General features: G+C 41.5%; 1 protein-coding gene across 1 annotated transcript in view; it reads left to right on the top strand.

Moving 5' to 3' along the window:
• The first annotated feature begins 3,519 nt into the window (after positions 1–3,519).
• The window catches only part of TMEM192 (transmembrane protein 192), a 33,120-nt gene continuing 17,542 nt past the window's right edge, over positions 3,520–19,097 (top strand). The window contains exons 1-2 of the mRNA XM_050946634.1: positions 3,520–3,626; positions 8,201–8,347. Of these exons, the coding sequence (XP_050802591.1) occupies positions 3,582–3,626; positions 8,201–8,347 (192 nt within the window). The 5' untranslated portion in view covers positions 3,520–3,581. The remainder of the gene's footprint in view (positions 3,627–8,200; positions 8,348–19,097) is intronic.

Below are 19,097 nucleotides of genomic sequence, written 5' to 3'. Positions count from 1 at the left end.
TTTCCACTGAACTGGCATAGAAAAACAGACAGCTACTTAGCTAATGTATTAGTATATTTTAATTTGCTGGTGACATGAATCGCTATAAAAGAATTATAGGTATATTCTTATCTTAAAACATTGTAAAAGATATATGTAAATACTTAAATTTTGGGATCAGAATATACCAAGTAAAAAGCAACTTTTATTGAAGGAGGGAAGGATGAAAAGAAATGCTTCTATAAATATTATTGTAATTCTAATACAATTGGACGTACAAGGGGAAAAAACTTGTCACCTAGTGGTGAATCAGGCCCCAGGATTTCATCATCTTTGTTCATAGCTTTTAGAACAACTGTGCTAAGCCACTTAATCGCTTTGATTATCTTTCATATTTCTTCATTGGCATCAGCTCAAATGACACCTATACTAAATTCAGAATCCAAATCCAAGGCTGTTCAGCTGTGAGCTCTGTGCTTTTACAAAACAAGTCCTAATTTTTTTCATAGGCATAGAAAACATAAAATTCACCTAAAGTGGCACCAGTTTCCTGCCTATAGTGGCTCAAACTGACTATTAATGCTTCTGTTTAACTTTAACCACTGGTAGCAATGGTGGTTTTTTTGTATTTTGCTTTTGTTTTTTTTGGCAAAAAAGCCTGATACAGGCACCTACAAACGCTGCTTCTACCTGTGAACAAGCGAATCTGAAATGGTGATAGATCACTTGCTTAATGTAATAATAGTTTTTGTATTCATATACTATCTATCTGCACATGTAAATCCCCAAAGCACTTTACAAATATTTATTAAGCCAAACTTTGGTTCTCACTTTTTGGTTATGATCAAGTAGAATTAAACCTCACAATGGTTTTAGGAGGTATGTATTATCCTCATTTTATGGATGGATAAACTGAGGCAGAGACAGTTTAAGTGGCAACCAAAGTGGCACAAGAAATTAGGTGCAAATCTAGATGTAGTATCTAAGAGTCCTGACTCTCTGTTCCCTAGTCTAACTACTAGACACACTCCATCTACAGACTCTCAGGCCCAGAATCTCAAAGATATTTAGGTGCCTAGTTCCCATTGATTTCAATAGGAGTTAGGTGCCTAAATACTGATGAGGATCTGGGCTTACTCTGAATTTATCAATATAAGACTGAAATATTAAAAAGCCAGACTTCATTAATTAAAAAGTATCAGAGGGTAGCCGTGTTAGTCTGGATCTGTAAAAGCAGCAAAGAATCCTGTGGCACCTTATAGACTAACAGACGTTTTGGAGCATGAGCTTTCGTGGGTGAATACCCACTTCCTCAGATGCATGCATCTGAGGAAGTGGGTATTCACCCACGAAAGCTCATGCTCCAAAACGTCTGTTAGTCTATAAGGTGCCACAGGATTCTTTGCTGCTTTTATTAATAAAAAAGAACAGTTCCAGCTACCAACTAATGTAAATACATTTCATACCTCCTTCATATGTTTGAATCTGACTCTCATTTTCACTAAGGCCACTGCTCTTAGTTTCACTGCAAAAAGAGGCCTTAAAGTAGATACAAATTACATTTACACTTACTACTGCCAGAGCAATGTTAGGGGGCTTTGGATCTTATCGGCAAACAAAAATTGTACATTTTAACTAAATTGGTTTAGAAATGTTCGTCATTAAAATGCCCCATATTGATTTGACAAGTCAGTAATTAACTGACTTAAGCTAAACTAAAATAACGCATTCAAGCCAATTTAAGAGTACCCACATTCCCAAGAACACCATAATAATTGGCACTAGTTGGAGTCCTTATAGGGCTCCTTATTAGCTGCCTCATCTGAATGAATGGGTGTGGAAATGTAATAACATCTCAAACTAGTAGTTCCGGTTGCTCCAGAACAGGCATGTTGGTAGGGAAAAGTGCACTACAGTTGCCTGTGTTGTAACTATCAATACCTTTCACCTCCATGCCTATCAACCCAAGCAAGCATCATGCAGTGGAATTGTGTCATGGTCAGGAAAGATGGAGAAATCCTACAGTGGGTAACAGATCACCTGTGCAAGAGCTGCATGACTGGGGTTGTCGAGGAGTGTGCTGAGACAACCCCCTCCCCACATTCGGTGAGTGGATCTGCATAGTCGCAGACCCACTGGCCATGCCACATGTAGCAGATGGCAATCAATGGGATTTGCCCTCTAGCAAGGAGTGAGAAAGCACATCCCTTCTGTGAGTGACTGAGCTGGGCAAGGGTGGATGTAGCCTCCTGATTCAATATGTGCCCCATCCTGTAGTAAAGGGGAAACAGAGAAAACCTACAGAAGTACCCCTTCACTTCTAATCCCAGCCTGATATGGAGAGGAAGGGGCCAGGGTTGGACAAGAAGCCCTCTACTGCAGGACAGAGCTGGGCTTGGCTCCCGCTACCAGGCTTTGCTACCTGGCACACAGGATTGGAGCAGATCACCACTTGGGTTTGGCACCGTGGGTTTCATGATTTCCATGGTGCACATGAACCCATGCTAAAGCCAGCCCTGGAGCTGAGCAACCTTGAGCAGTTTCCCCTAATGGGAGCTTAGCACTCTGGGGTTTTCTTTGATTTTGTGGGGGTTAGGGACTGTCTCCGCTGTTTGTACAGAAAGAAGCACCCAAGCTTGAGCTGTGACCCAGTACTTCGATACAAACAGGGCTGGTGTTACCATTAAGGCGAACTAGATGGTTGCCTAGGGCATCAAGATTTGGGGGCACCAAAAAGCAATGCTCCCAATTTTTTTTTAAAAGCAGTTCCTCCCGGTGCACGGTAGCTGCTCCACTTGTCCGGCTTCCCAGGCTTGCAGCGCCAATCAGCAAGGAGGTGGGAGAATTAGACTGAGGGCAGCGTGCTCAGGGAGGATGTGGAGCAGAGTGCTGGGGGGGGTGGAGCTGCAGGGTGGGGGCGCCTCAGGGCAGGGGGCGGAGAGCTGCCACAGGCTGGCGGGGGGGGGGGGGGGGAGGCGCAAGGTAGATGTTTCGCTTAGGGCGCAAAACTTCCTTGCACCAGCCCTGAATACAAAGCTTAGAGGTTTTTAAAGTCAGCCTTGACAAAGCCCTGGCTCGGATGATTTAGTTGGTGTTGGTTCTGCTTTCAGCAGGGGGGGTTGGACTTAATAACCTCTTGAGGTCATCCAACCCTAATCTTCTGTGATGCTAATACTATAATAAATAGCTGGGTCAAACCACCAGCAAAGCTCAAAGCCAGTTGCTGGCTGTTGCACGTAGCTTCCCAGCCAGCCGAAACAGTGCAGCCCAAGGGTGCGTACCTGGCCGGCAGCAGGGCCGAGCCCCGACCTCCCCGTGAGCTACCTATGACAGAGCTGCTGCTGCCTCGGCTAAAACAGCCGGCAGCAGAAGAGGCAGGTAAGAGCCCGGTTGCCTAGAACTCATCGCCAGGGAGCGCCGGCCGGCGGGTGGGGCTAGGCTGGCGTGGGGGCGGGCTTAAAGCGGGTAGCGGCGGGCGGGCCTAGGCCTGGGCTGCACCCGGGAGGCCGCGCCCGCTGCGGGAGGGGAGTTGCCCATTAATAGAGCTGGGGACTGCAGTGGGGGCGCTACAGCCAGGGAGCCCAGCCCGGCAGCTGGCTAAGATGGCGGCGGAAGCAGCTGCGGGGCCGCAGCGGGAGCTGGATAACGTGAGCACCGGGACGCAGCCCGGCAATGAGGGCTCTGCCCTGCCGGCGCAGCACGCGGGGTCGCCGGGGCGAGGCTGTGTGATGTGCTCTGGGGGGTTGGGCCCCTGGGCTCGGGTGGCAGCCCCCTAGAGCGCGCTGTGGAGTCCTGCCTTCCGCAAACGCGGGCTTGGCGGCAATCGTTAGATTCCCTGGCTCATAAGGAGGGGTGGGGTTCACAGCGCAGATCCAAGTTTTCACTTTTGGCAGCGTCTGCCCTGCCTCTTAGGAGCGGGGGCCCGTGGCTCGGGACTCCTGCACGGGAAATCATGGGGCTGGGTCCTCCCTTGGCCAGCCCTGCACAGACTTCTCATCATGTGACATGTACCTCCGTTTCCCCAACTGCACAGTCAGACTAGTGATTCTACTCTTGTAAAAGTGCTCTGGAGGCTGTTGTAAAAAAAAACAGGCCAGAAGTGCCTATCACAACAAACTAGCATCCAGCCGGTAATCTTGCTGTTGGTGGTTTACTCTTCTCCTCCCTCGCCCTGCCCTGGTTTTTTAACTATTAGTTATTTTTAAATGACTTAAGAAATCTTCCTTACAAGGTAGGCCCAACGGCATACAAGTAACTTACACCTTCAGGCTGTCTTTTAAACTGATGTGTTGGAAAACAAAAGGCATCCTGAATTTATTTGCGTATTAGAAAACAAACAGATTTATTATATATACAAATTTATACCAAAGTCTATTCAACAGAGGTGTCTTCTCTTTGTGGTTTTGGTTAGCTTCTCAGTTTTCAGAAAGCTATATGGATGGGCTCAAGAGGCCTGTGGGGATGGATGCCAGTGGGGAACTCCCATAGTGAATTGAAATACATGTGGAGGGGTGAGTCAACAGGATTGAGAGCAGCTAAAAGATAATTGTAGGTGGATCAAATGGGCTTTTTTATAGGAAGGAATGGTCGTTATGTTAAACTCCAAAACTAAACAATTTAAAACTTTCTGAAAAGGCTTTTAGGACAGAGGCTTTTTATTTATGTTCCTACATAATCTCTTCATGTTTCGTTTGGGCTCTAATATGGAACAGTATTTGCTTTTTTTTTTGGTAAGCATGTAAAATACTGACTGCTATTTTGATGCATGATTGATTTTTCAAACAACATCACTTGTAGGGTACCTCTTTTGTGTGTATGCACATCTATATCTATCTATCTATAGTGTGTGTGTGTGTGTGTGTGTGTGTTTGTATATGAAAGACAGATACTTAAATTTATGCAGCAGAGTTGCTTCTGTGATGTAACAACCCCAACCCCCACCCAAATTTTATCTATAGCAGTGGTCCCCAACCTTTTTTGTCTGGCAGGCACCAGACGAAGACCTGTGGCGGCGGTGAGCATCAGCTGAAATGCTGCCAAAATTCCACAGCATTGCGGCAGCTGCGCCTCTGGATGACATCGCTTATCGGCAGCAAGCAGCATCATCCAGAGGCGTCACCACCGAAATGCTGCCGAATTTCGGTGGATGCTTGACCGCCAGTCAGGACGTGGACGCATTTAGATGGAGCTGTGGTACCTGTTGTCACTGTGTTGGGGACCCCTGATCTAGTACCAAACTTGGTAATGCTGCTTCCTTAAGAAGGACGTGGAGGAAGTGGAATGGCCATGAAACTTAAGTTCTCTATTTAATACATAAAAGACTCTGATCTTAAAATATATAAGCTGTTGATACAGTACAGTGCCCTTCGAGACCAGGACCCTGTCCTTCCACGATGCCTGAGCTCAAAAAGTAGACAGATATGCTCCTTTAGCTGAAACCTTGAGAGCTAACGGTTAGCAGGTCCAGACGCCTGCACTGATTGTCAGAGCTTTAGACTCATGGGACCCCAGTAATGAGCGAGTACTTAGAGAACGTGGAATCGGTCAACACTTGGCTCAGCTGATGCAGAACTCATGGTGTCGGACGCAGTCAGGTGGTCAAGGAACATCAGCAATACCAGGAGGGATGAGCTGGAGTGCAGATGAGAAGTGCAGTCAGGAAAGCAACCAATACTTTCCTCATCTATTCTATTTTCTAAATAGACGACCAACCTAATCCTCAATTACTGAGGGACAATCTCCATTCATTGATATATTTTGCTTTCCACAACCAAATTTCTGTACAACTTTTCATGAGTGCTGTACCCAAATACTCAGATTCTAATATCTTAACTGTATTGTTAAATGTATTCACCTAAATTTGGGTTATTGCTGATTATGTACTCTTATGTATCAATGACTTTTACAAACTAACTTTATATTTGTGGATAATATAAGCACTATACCTGGATGTACAGACACTCTTCCCAACCTATATATTATATAATTTTTTTAACATTAGCTTTAATAAAATTTTAAAATCTGTGCATCTGGGTAGCCAAATGCACAATCCCTACAAACAAAATGTAGATAACTTCTGATTTTTGGCATGGAAATCTGACTAGAGGGTTTTGGAAGCTGGGGCTCTATGGTGTGAGAGTAACTAGAATTAGTATAAAGAGATGGTTTTTGTACTCTTGAAACCATAACTGCAGTAGCAGGCCATAAATGTGACTTCCTGCATCTTTCTCCTCCTGAGGGTACCCCCGCTTGCTTTGACCTAGAAAGGTAGCCTCAATAAGTGAATGCACTGGGATGATACTTGTTCTGACAGATGACTTGTCAATTAATTCTCATGCCATCAGGGTATCTTAGAAGCCATCAGATTTAGCCATTCATGTAAAACCTAAGAGTACTATGCTGACTACAGTAGCAAAGAGTAATGTCTGAAAACAGACTTGTCATGGGTTAGTAGTGCTGGTAAAAGGGGGAAGTGATACGTACTTGTAGGTATTTTTTGCTGTTCACATGAAACTTGCAAAATTACACCCACATCTTGTACTCTTCAGTCAGTTGAAGGTGAATATTCACACTTCTGATTTCATTTGTATTATAGTAACATGAGAGTGTTAGTGCTTTTTATTTGACGGAATGAGAGGCTAGGAAACAGGATTGTTGCTGGAAAGATCTTCAGAGCTGAGTATTTGTGTCTTGCAATATAGTGTGACCAATGCTCATATTTCATGGAGTTTGATTGATGTGCTTCTCTGAAGGAGCATTGACTATTGTTCTTCACTGGTTTTCGCCAGCTGGGAGATGCATAAATCAGTTCAACAGGTTGAGGCTTCAATACTCTCTTCTCCCCCCCCACCCCGGCTTCTTTAGCTTCAGCATGTGGGACAAACTCAGTTAGGAAGGCTTGTTAGGATGGCATTTTCTGTCTCAGTTGGCTCTCTATCTACTTCACTGACCATATCAGTGAGGTATGTTATCCAAGCCTCAGCCACAGTGAGAGGGGTTATGAGTTGACTTAGCAGGTTGACCAAGCAATATAGCTCTGCTTGTTGTGATTCTGCCGTGTTAATTGCAGAGGCTAGCTTTGCCTCCTTTAAGGCAGTGATGCAGTCATGTAAGTGTCTGCACTATTGGCAGAGGAGTTCAGAGTTTTGTATGGGGTTTTCTTTGCTTTGCTCCAGTGGCTTTCTAAACTACTTACTCTGCACTTCATCTCCCACAGGTCATCTGTGAACCTTGGTGATTTTTCTTGGTTGATGTGGAGGGCTTGGGGTAAGGTATCTGGATTAGCTTATTGTAACTTGGCCTTATATTTAGATGATGGCCTTATATTTAGAGTTGAAAACCTAGGGGGTTCTGGAGTCTTTAGGGCTTTGGTTGCTCACTGTCCTGATAGGATGGATTTTAACACTGCCTGGATGAGATGATCAGATGAACTATTGAGCCATTGAAACCGTATGTGATGGGTGAGGTTACTGGGCCCAAGAAATCTGGGGGATTCTGGTACCATGTGGGGCTGCAGCTCCTAGGCCTTCCTGGAAGGTGACATGGCTTCCATTTGAAGGTCTGTTCACCCCTATAAGTGCTAGGTTCCTGTTATCTGTCACTTCATAGCATATGTATGCACTCAAATCTCTTCTGTAGCAGAAATGGGGAAGGGAACCAGGACTGCTTCTCTGTATTTTATTTTATTTTTTATTTAACATGACAGACTTCTAGTGTGGACAAGGCATGACATTCTATTAACTTATCATAGGATGAGCATGCTAAAATGCAAATTCTAACCTCATCCAAACTAGACAAGCTAGTATATGGCAGCAGGCTACTTTGCTTTTCACTGTTCCCTGAGCTGGAAGCAGTAAAGTTACCTCTTGTGATGCTGGTCTTTTCCTTGGTTGAGATTTCAGTGTGGTTGAAGAGGTGTTCTGCTGCTTCTTAAATGTGGAGGTGTCAGAAGTCTCAATTACACTCAAATATTTGAGAAGTATTTTGAAGACTAAAGGCTCTCCATAGCAGTACAGCCATTCTAGAACTAGCCAAATGGCATATCATCTGCCATGTCAGTTCTTAATGACCTAACGATTAGTTTAAATTACTTAATTCTGCGTTTTCCCAGAAAGTTAAAGCTACTTGAAATTTTGTGGTACAAGATGATGGCCTGCCTTGGAAACACCCATTGAAAGATTAATGTGGGAAAATTAATCTGAAACTCATGATTAAATTTCAGGGTTCCTTGGAGATAACGCAGAGCACAGAAGATGACCCTCTACTCGATGCACCACTTCTTCCACCTCATGCATTACATTCCCAATTGAGACCGAGATTCCATGCTATTCCTACAGTCTTGGTTGCCAATTTTCTGTTGCTTATACATGTAAGTTTGGGGAAGAATCATCAGATTTTTTTTTTAATTAACTAGGGTATGAGGAGATAATGGGAAATTCTGGTTCTCTAGCTGTGATGTATTGGATCTAAAGCAGGGATTGTGGGGATGGAGAGAAGTAACTTGTGTTGCATACTCCTCTTACCTTGTATTTTAAACATTCCATCCCAGCACTACAAGCGTCTCACTCACATGGATATGGCAAGTAATTTCTAATCTAGTCAGATAAGAAGTAATTTAGCTTGAGTATATTGGATAACGTCCAACTACAAAGTGACATTTTAAATTAGGATGTTGCCTAAGGACCAAGAAAACTTTGTACTTAAACTTGTGTAGAGTTGATTTAAAAGATTTAGTAATGTTAAACACTAATCCAATCTAAATTTTTGACTTGCTTCTTAGTTAGTTCTAGTAAATTTAGGCTTGTTTGTACTCAGCTACTTCTAGTGCCTGATAAAGATTCCTGAGTTGTTGTCCTAGCCCACCTTCCATCTGCTCAGGTTAGGAAAAAAGTCTTAGGCCTCATCTGTAAGGAAACTTGTACTAATGTATCTATATCAGTGTGTTTAACAGAATTTGGGTAGATCTAATGTGGACAATGCATTAATGTCACATCTGCAGCACTCCTTCCCTTTTTTTGTTTGTTTTAAAGGCTCAGTCTACATATCAACTAAACCAGTTTCCTAAAATGGACTTCACTAGATTTGAGCAACCCCCTTGTGTGGAGACTCTTAAACCAATTTTAAGAGTGCATAATCTCAATTTAGAAATCAATGTAGTAGTTGGTGTAACTTCTGTATGTAGACAAGCCCTAAACTCCCTGCATGTTGGTAACTAGAAACATTTAAAATATAGCTTCTCTCTGACAAGCTTTAGCTGGTATTCTCAAGCACAGCTCCATCTGAATTTTTCTCACCATCCCTTTCTCATACCATCCAGATACTCATCACTTGGGACAGAGGGGTCTTCCCAAGCTGGGGGGAGAATGGCAGGAGCCTACCTAGGTTGGCAAGGGTTTAGGGGAAAATGGTGGCAACCAAATGAGTGTCTTACGGATCATATCATCGAGGCAGGAGGGAATAGGGAACATTCATTCCCCAGTAACTTGTACATGTAGCTCTTAAACTGCTAAGTTTGGGGAGCAGAGAAGGCTGGGGAGCGGGAGGGAGGGAAAAGGAAGGAACACTCAATCACCTGGTTGTCTGAGGGAGTCCTGCTACTCCAAACCAGATGTCCAAATGCTTTTCCTCCTGTCAAACTCATAGTCCTCTTGAAATCAATTTTCACGAATGTGCATGCTTAAAACCTCAGATTTACTCCCTTTGCAACCTTCTTTTTGCTTGCCAGAAACTCCAGCTCCATTCTCACCTATGTATCCATAAGCATTTAACTTTCCTTTACCTCAAAACTGAACCCTTACTGAGTGTGTCAAATTGATCGGTTGACCTTCTGGAATATTGATCTATCTATTTCACTCCATTACCATATTATCCAAATGTGATCAGTTAAATCACAGAAACTCCCTTGGGAGCTGCCACCTGATGTGCCAAGACTACTTCTGCTCCTGCTTTCCCTGCCAGCTCGGGACCCCAGCACCCTGTCTTGCTGAGCCAGACACTCCCGTCTGCTCCAACAAATACCCAGGGTCTGAATTACTTGCCCCAAAGTTGCAGGTTTGTCTGAGGGCAGCTCACAGAAGTGTGCTCGTCTTTAGCACTCAGATGCCCAACTCCTAATGGGGTCTAAACCCAAATAAATCCGTTTTACCCTGTGTAAAGCTTATACAGGGTAAACTCATAAATTTGTTCACCCGCTATAACACTGATAGAGAGCTCTGCACAGCTATCCCCCCCCCCCAGGTATTAATACATAATCTGAGTTAATTAATAAGTAAAAAGTGATTTTATTAAATACAGAAAGTAGGATTTAAGTGGTTCCAAGTAGTAACAGACAAAACTAAGTAAGTCACCAAGCAAAATAAAATTAAAATGTGCAAATCTGTCTAATCAAACTGAATACAGATCATCTCGCCCTCAGAGATGCTTCAGTAAGGGTGGACACCTTCCAGGCCTGGGCACAATTCTTTCCCCTGGTACAGCTCTTGTTCCAGCTCAGGTGGTAGCTAGCGGATTCTTCATGATGGCTCTCCTCTTTGTTCTGTTCCACCTCATTATATATCTCTTGCATAAGGCGAGAATCCTTGGTGTCTCTTTGGGTTTCCACCACCCCTCACTAGAAAAGCACCAGGTTAAAGATGGATTCCAGTTCATGTGACATGATCACATGTTACTGTAAGACCTCAAGCCTTCATTCCTCCCAGCCTGACTCACAGGAAGGCTTGCTTGTAAACAGAGCCCCAGTCAATTGTCCTGGTTGATGGGAGCCATTAAGATTCCGAACCACCATTAATGGCCCTCAGAGTTCTATTTCATATTTCTAGTCCCATATACAAGAATGGTACATTTATACAAATAGAATGATCACACTTAGTAGATTAAGCTTTGTAATGATACCTTACAAGGGACCTTTTGCATGAAGCATATTCCAGTTACATTACATTCACTCATTACCATATTTTTATAAAACCATATAGACTGCACAATGTCACATCAAGCACTTAACAATTTTTAACGCATTTGTTCTTGCAGCATTCCTGGGAGATAGGGAAGTGCTATTATCCCCTTCTTTATCACAGATGGGGAACTGAGCCACAAGGAGACTTTGCAAAGCTCACACAGGAAATTTGTGGCACAGTAGGGATCAAACCCAGGTCTCCCAAGTCTCATTACCGTAAACATTAGGCCATCCTTCCCTCTCCAGTCAATTCTGAGGATGTACACACTGCATAATATTTGCTCAGTTTCCATCCTAATCCTGGTAATTTAAAATATACATACCTATAGTTCCGTGTTGGAATACCTGAGAAACAGCAGAGGTATTAAAAATACTGTTTAAGTAGCTGGACAAAATAAAAATGAATGGCATTCTAAATTACATGACTAGTGGACAAGACACTGGGCTGGAAGATGGAAAATCTGAATTTTATTCACAACTTTCACACTGACAGGCTGTGTGACTTTGGGTAAATCACTTAATCTTTTCTATGTGTGTGGTGGTTTTTTTTGGTTTTTTTTTTTTGGTTTTTTTTTGTTTAGTTTTTTTTCTAATCTGTAAAATGGCAATGAAACTCTTTAGTATTCTGAAGTGTAAGGATGAATTTGGAAATGGAAGGATGAAGAGCTATGAGTACTGGTAATGGTAGTTTAGTGCCATAACTAACTTTTTCAAACAGATGCAGAGTGAGAAGTCATCTCCACTCTCCAGACATAAAAACAATTTCTGGCTGATCTCCATTACAAGGGGCTCTTTTAATGAGTGGATCCAATTCAAGTTTTGTATAAAACAAAGTATTGTCCAGAATTAATTACTTGGATTAAGGTAGTAGAGATGTAGTTATTGGACACTTAATTAAATATCCCAGAAAAAAATAGCTAGCTGTTATCTCTCCCTCATGATTTCTAAACTGAAATCACTTGGATTATAAACTTAAATTAACTTTTGGCACCATCTCTTAGAAAAAAAAATTTGCAGAAGTCTGTCCTGTTAGTTCTCTGTCTAGAATGCATGGGCTTATACTGTGGAGAATTATTGTAACAGGATATGGAAGATATAAATCATAGGAGGAGGGGAAAAATGTAAGGCATTTACTTTCTTCCCTGCAAACTTAAGATCACTCTGAAGTGGACCCACTATTAAATGGCAGCTTAGTATTATAAGTACTTATGGATAAAGGTTTGGAGAGCTTGGAGTCCAATTTTGTGTGTGTTTTGGTCTCCTCAGAATTTAAAATGCTCTTGTTCAGGATTTTAGTAGAATCAAAACCTCTGTCACTTTTTTGGTTTTTAATTGTGTAGACTAGTTTTGTAGGTACCTGGTATATACAGTATAAACTAAAAACAGACCAACCTTGTTTTCTCACAGGATGATTATATTTGAGCACTCTTACGGGATTGTGGTCCCTTCTGCTACAACTAGTTTACTGTTGACTGCGACAATCCCATAAGAGGATAAGGCAGTAGAATAATAATTTAAATACCTCCTTTTAACTAATCTTTTTTTTTTTTAAGCCACTATACCTATCCTCTTCAGCTTCGTGAAGAAGCCTGAGTCATCAGCTTAGTCTGCAAAAAACATCTTGTAGACAGTACAAGGAAGTATGTTTGACTTAATACCGTTGACTAAAAAGCTGTGTCCTATTATCTGATTCTTCAGCCACTCAAGGCCTTGGTCCACTAAGCTGCTTTCTGGTGGCTTTTTGCTTTTTTAAAAATGGCACTAACAGGACTGGAAGTTGGTGGTTACCTACAGATCAGCCGTCGTGACCTGATTACATTCAATATGGGCAACCAGAGGACAGTCCCAAACAGTAATGTATACTTGGTATTCCAAAAGGGCTAGTTTCCCAAAGCTGAGGAAAATTATGAGCAACGCTGATTGGGAGGAAAAAATTAGAAAAATGGGAAAGTCCTTTGAGTTTATTAGGTGGCCAGAAAGCCACAGCTTCAGAAAGAGGACAGCTTTGGCTAAAAGTACATTCTGGTGCAGTGAAGGCAGCAATTATAAATTACAAAAGCAATATGGCACATGTAAAGAGAAATAGATAGTAGTTGACATAAAGTAGAAATCATGAAATGTATAAAATAAGGGAAGCTAATGTCAAAGTTAGAATCAGGACTCACAATTTGTCAGACCACTCTGTTTATTAGCGCAGCGCTCCGCCAGTAACATTCAGAATATGTGAGTGGCCATGCAAGGCCCAAACAGTCTTATTTATACAGATAAAAGAGCGGGAATTAGACAAAGGGACAAAGGAAGCAAAACAGGAAAATTCACCTGGGGCACAGCATGCATATCCTATTTCCTTACTAACTGTTATCGATTTAAGGCTAATACTTCACCAATTGCCCTTAAACGGTGCAATTGTTCTATGTTAATGTCTGTATTCCTGACACCTGGACTGCAGCATTCCAACAGTTTTGCTTAAAGGTACAGACTGCATTTCTTTAATCCTTTCTATTCTTACTATATAATTCATTCTACTTTCACAATCCCTCCTTTTGGTCAGGCGTACGCCATGACCAACAATTACTGGGTTCCACAAATTAACCGTTCCTTATCTCTTAGTTCATCAGTGATATTCAAAATCATCATATTAGCACTCTGTTTTGGGGCAGTCATCTGAGTGACACAATTTTGGATACAACAGGAGATTAACTGAAAGCATACAAAAATCACTAAGATTCCAAACAGGATAGTTAGGGCTCCCTGAAACAACCAGTTTCCTATGCCAGAGAAATTGAACAGGTTACTTAGCCACTTCCATAAAGAACTCAGCTCTTCATGAGGAAGATATGCGATTTGTTCTAAGTGGCTATAGCGATCTATTACCTCATTGGTATTGTATAAACACACAACATTGTTTTCCAGTGAGAGCACAGGTCCCTCCTTTGGCCATCAGCACTATGTCCAATGCCTGATGGTTCTGGAGGGCCACCTGTCCGATCGCCCCTGTTTCTTTGCTCAGGGCTCTTAAACTTTCTCTGGTTTTATTTGCCATTATTTAACTACTTAGGAGCCTTTTTTTTTTTTTGCCTGGTGTATTGCTCCCCCAAGTGGAATAAAGGAACTGCCAATAGCCTCTTCCCAGGTGTCATTACTGTTCCATATTGTGTTAAACAGACAAGGTCCTCCAGTGAGGTCTGGGGAATTGAGTGGGATAGCCAGGACAGGAACACCAGTTTGAGAGTGGGCTGGGATGTGGCTGCAGACCCAGCATTTAGAAATAATAAGGGTCTGAGCTATCCACACTTGCTGCTGGATAAAAGAATTGTCATTGTGTGCACCCCAGACCTTAAGATACCAGCAGCCGAGGAACAGGCGCTACCAGAGCTGCATGTTGGAGGCAAGGCCCTTCTGGTTCTGACAACCTCAACTGAGGGAACTGCACTCACAGTTTTATGTCCACCAGGCAGCAGGCGCTTGGCTCACTACTGCTTCTTCTTGGGCCTTGCTTTATGTAGTCATCTGCTTCTGGCAACCCTTACGAGAGCGTAGATTGTAAGGTATTGCAGGCTGTTCCTCTACGTCTTCTTCTGGAGTCAAAAAAATTGACTCTGCGTGGTCCTGAGGTGGTGATTGGTTCACTGGGGTCTGTGCATTCTTACACTGCGAAGCATGTATCCACTCTGAGATGCCAGACAGTTTAACAGCTGTCCCTTGACTCTGGCTGTAACAATGGCCTTCACACCTTCTCTTTTCCTGATGCATACATTCCTCATTCACACAAATAGATTTGAGAATACAAACAGTAGTATTTTATATAGATCAAAAAAAGCATTGCAAATTAAACCTTGCTAAGTTTTACAATTGATAACTAAGACAATTTACATTGAGACCCAGGCCTTCAATGTTTCTCTAATTTACTTAACACAGACACAATAGAGAATCCTGTCTCTTACTACCTAAATCTTAAAACAAAGAGTTAGAGAGGGCCCAATTTGTAATGCATATGGGAAAACAGAATCCTATAGTCCCAGGGGGTCATTTCTTTCTGCTATTTAAAAATAGTGACTAGCAGGATGAAATCAAATTATACTTTAATTCTTATGGGATATTATAAAATCCTGCTCCTACATATCCCCCTTTTGACACTAAGATTATTAATCGCCAGTGTCACTTCTTATTTAGTCCATGTAATAGAAAATACTGGGAGATGATTTGGGCCTGTGGCTTTAGCTTTACATACATTTGTTTTATCCACCAGCACATTTTAAACATTTCAATTAAACACATACAATTTAAAACCAAAAACAATTAGGGGTAGTAACATTAGTATGCCAGTAGTTGTGGGAGACCATCCAGAAAATATGTTATACCAATGGTAAGCTGTTATGCTTTTCTGCAGTGGCAATTCTTAACATGTCCCCATTTGCGTGTATAATATGAATAGTCCAGTTTTCCACTTTTTTTTTTTTTTTTTTTTTTTTTTTTTTTTTTTAAGGAACCATGTTACCTTTTTACCTTTTAACAGATGATTGGTAACTGTTTGCCATTCAATGCCAAGATTGATAGAGAACTCAACTAAATCAGTGCTTACAGTAAGCTGAGACTCTTTTGGTGTTGTTGTGGCAAATAGTAAATGTGATTATTGGTAAACACAGTACTTACATTACATTCACATTTCTCTTCTGGTAAGTTGCTAACACTTCTTAAACACTTTTCCCCAAGAATTAACACATACACATAGTCCATTATACAGTACTTTGGATTATCTGAAAGACAAAAAGAACATTTTTCTACCCCTTTTGGGGTGGCATTGATTATTGCTTAAAGATTCCATTCTTTTACAAATACCCTTCCTGACTGCAGGCAAAACAGAGGAATTACCCCCTTATTTTCTTGTGGGTTTTTGTTCTATAGGCAGGCCAGGTTTTAATGGCTTCTACTTTTTAAGGGTTATGCAAAAATTATTCCACTGTTTAGTTATTAAATTCATGAGGTGGTGTACCTCAAGTTTTGCCTCTTATATAGCAGACCAAGTTTGTAATGTTTTTCCTGCTGTGTTAAGCTTTAAGTTTATTTAGAGGTAATAGCTGGGAAGCATCAGTACCATATTACTGTAAAGGATTTTTCCAAAAATCATACACACTACAAGTTGTTACAGGGGTACTCACTAACATTAAAGTTATTTTAATGTTTAATATTAACAGTAACATTAGCATCAAATTTATTAAAGGTATCTTGTTATATCATGCCTTTTATGTAGGCAGTTTGTGTGCTGACCAGGTATGTTCTTTATTTGCAGCTTCTTTTGTGCTGGTAGTTCTCACCTTTCTTTATCAGTTAGGTAATTTGCATCAACACAGGCTAGGCTTTTGGATTCAAAGCCATCAGCAGAGCTCAGAGACTCTGTCTTAACACACAGGGATCTGAAAAAGAAAACACAGCCTATTGCGGCTCTTTTTGGAGCTCTAATAGGATTTTAATTCAGCAGCATGTTTCATGTGCATTTTTTTTTCTTTTACATCCCTTTCTACAATATACGCTGCACATGTCCTACGGAAAATGCACATTCTTTCTATACTATAACTTTTCAAAAACATTAGCCATATTAATTTTTACATAAGGTATAACTGTTTCTTTTGTTCTTACAGAGTTTTCATGTATTCTTATCAAAGTGACAGTCTGATTCCACAGAGCCATTTTAAGGCTCAGTGTTTTTAACATTGCTTCTTTTTGTTTTGTGCACCTCACCTCTGCTGTTGCTTCAGAGGGTCACTGTTAATTTCTTATTCTTTCACTACAGCTCTTATCTGCTATTGTTACAAAAAAACAAAACAAACAAACAAACAGACTCCAGAATCTTTACCTATTCTCCTGATTTTGACTGCCCTATTGCATCTGTGACTTGGTCTTTATTTAAAAACATTTTAATTTTTGTAAAGAATCAAGTTACCCCTTAAGGGTTAAATGCTAAATCCCAAAGCCAAACAACACTAATTATCTGTGTCTTGCAAAAAGGTCTGTCAGTTTTGCAACTTTGAATTAAAGAGTCAAATGAATTTTTAGTGGCATTAAAAACAAAAACAAAATCAATTTATCTTACACCTACAAAACAGTAGTTTTACAAACCATATATGCTGGTTTAGATTCTTAGAACTTTACATACACAGACAAATAGATACATACACATTTTCTTTTCCTTAACATTTTTTTTTTTACACTGCTTTGTTTTTGCATAGCTGTATATATATAAGGATTATTTACAGGCACTCTTCTGGAAAAGGGCCCATTTCCCTTCAGAATGGCTGCAAAGAAACCAAGAATTCTCTCTCTTTAACATGGTCCTTTTTTAACATTTTCACAAAGTTTAACTGCTTAATTCTCTCCAGCCTCTGTAGAGTTAATTTTTCACTCTCTTTACTTAAATCACTTGTTTATGTCCCAAAATGACACCTTTATCTCCTCAGATTTCACCATTTTAGGTATTGTTCCAGGGGTTCATGCCTGCACTTACTGCTTTTCTTACTTCTAACACTATTCCCTTAGGGCTTTCAACCTGTTTTTCAGTTTCTTTATCTGTTGCTTGCCTGCTTGTCTGGGCCCGATCCTGCTTTTAACTTCTTATTTGAATAATTGAGAGAGGCCAGTTTTGATTTTGTCCACCTATGATTTGCCTCTTGCCACCACTGCATGAAACAATTAACCTCTCCTTTAGCAAATTTAGATTTAGGTTGGCCGAGTTTGTCTTTTAAGACGTCCACTCAGTCTTTGTTCCAAGATTTTAACAGTGGCCACTGAGTTTTGGGATCCCCCTGAGTTAGCCTAGACCATTTTCCCAGAAATTTACAGGAGTCTGGACCCTTTTTACAGGAGTCTGGACCCATCCTAAATACATAAAATGAGCCGGCGTTCATTTAGGGAACTGTCCCAACTTAGACGTCTGGTTACCAGTACAGGAGGACTTTCACACACCAATCACACAAGAAGGAAATTCAGGTTCGTCAGAGCGATGCCTGCTGCAACACACAAAAGGAGCCCACAGGCTACTGCTTCAATTGCCCTTGCTTTCACACCAAGGGTTTTACCCAAAGTGCGGTGCGGCTGCAATTGTGCAGATTCCACTCACTCAGACCGCGGGGACAGGAACCCCTTGGCCGGCCGATCCCCAGACAGAGATGGCACCCAGACTCAAACACTCCACAAGAGGACAGATAGACACAGAGACAGGACCGTCCTCAGTCCGGACAAAACACAGAAATAATTACCTGACCAGATTCCTGATGTCAGATCCCAGGATCCCTACCAGAACAGAGTGGGAACCAACAGGTTCGATGGCGTAGACCTCACTGTGGCTGTACGCCTTTCTGCTCTAGTGGGGGACCGCTTGGGCCAAATGCCCAGGTGCCGGCTGCCACAGTTATCCCACAAAAACAGTTAGGAATCACACAGCCCCAGTGAAGACGGTTGCCATCTCGGTGGGACCTCCAAATTGTCAAAGTTAGAATCAGGACTCACAATTTGTCAGACCACTCTGTTTATTAGCGCAGCGCTCCGCCAGTAACATTCAGAATATGTGAGTGGCCATGCAAGGCCCAAACAGTCTTATTTATACAGATAAAAGAGCGGGAATTAGACAAAGGGACAAAGGAAGCAAAACAGGAAAATTCACCTGGGGCACAGCATGCATATCCTATTTCCTTACTAACTGTTATCGATTTAAGGCTAATACTTCACCAATTGCCCTTAAACGGTGCAATTGTTCTATGTTAATGTCTGTATTCCTGACACCTGGACTGCAGCATTCCAACAGTTTTGCTTAAAGGTACAGACTGCATTTCTTTAATCCTTTCTATTCTTACTATATAATTCATTCTACTTTCACACTAAAGACTTCTGGGAAAAATCCATCGCTGGTAAAGTGGAGGACACTAAGTAGTCTTAGTCCTGTATGCTAGGAACCAAAAAAAAAAAAAAAAAAATCTTAGCAGTGTTATTGGTCCATGGGTAGATGGAGGTGGTAAAATTTAATGATGATGCAAAAAAGGCAGAACAAATATTTCAATTCTGTATTCAGGAAGAAGCAACATGATGTACTTATTGTACAAGGATGAAGTATCTTCTAGAAGACTGTATTAGGGATTCTAGGGATTTTTTTCCCCCCCTTTCATTTGAACCAGTC

Source organism: Gopherus flavomarginatus, chromosome 3 (assembly GCF_025201925.1).
Source record: "Gopherus flavomarginatus isolate rGopFla2 chromosome 3, rGopFla2.mat.asm, whole genome shotgun sequence".
NCBI classification, from domain to species: domain Eukaryota; kingdom Metazoa; phylum Chordata; order Testudines; family Testudinidae; genus Gopherus; species Gopherus flavomarginatus.
This window is presented reverse-complemented; position numbering and strand designations above follow the sequence as displayed.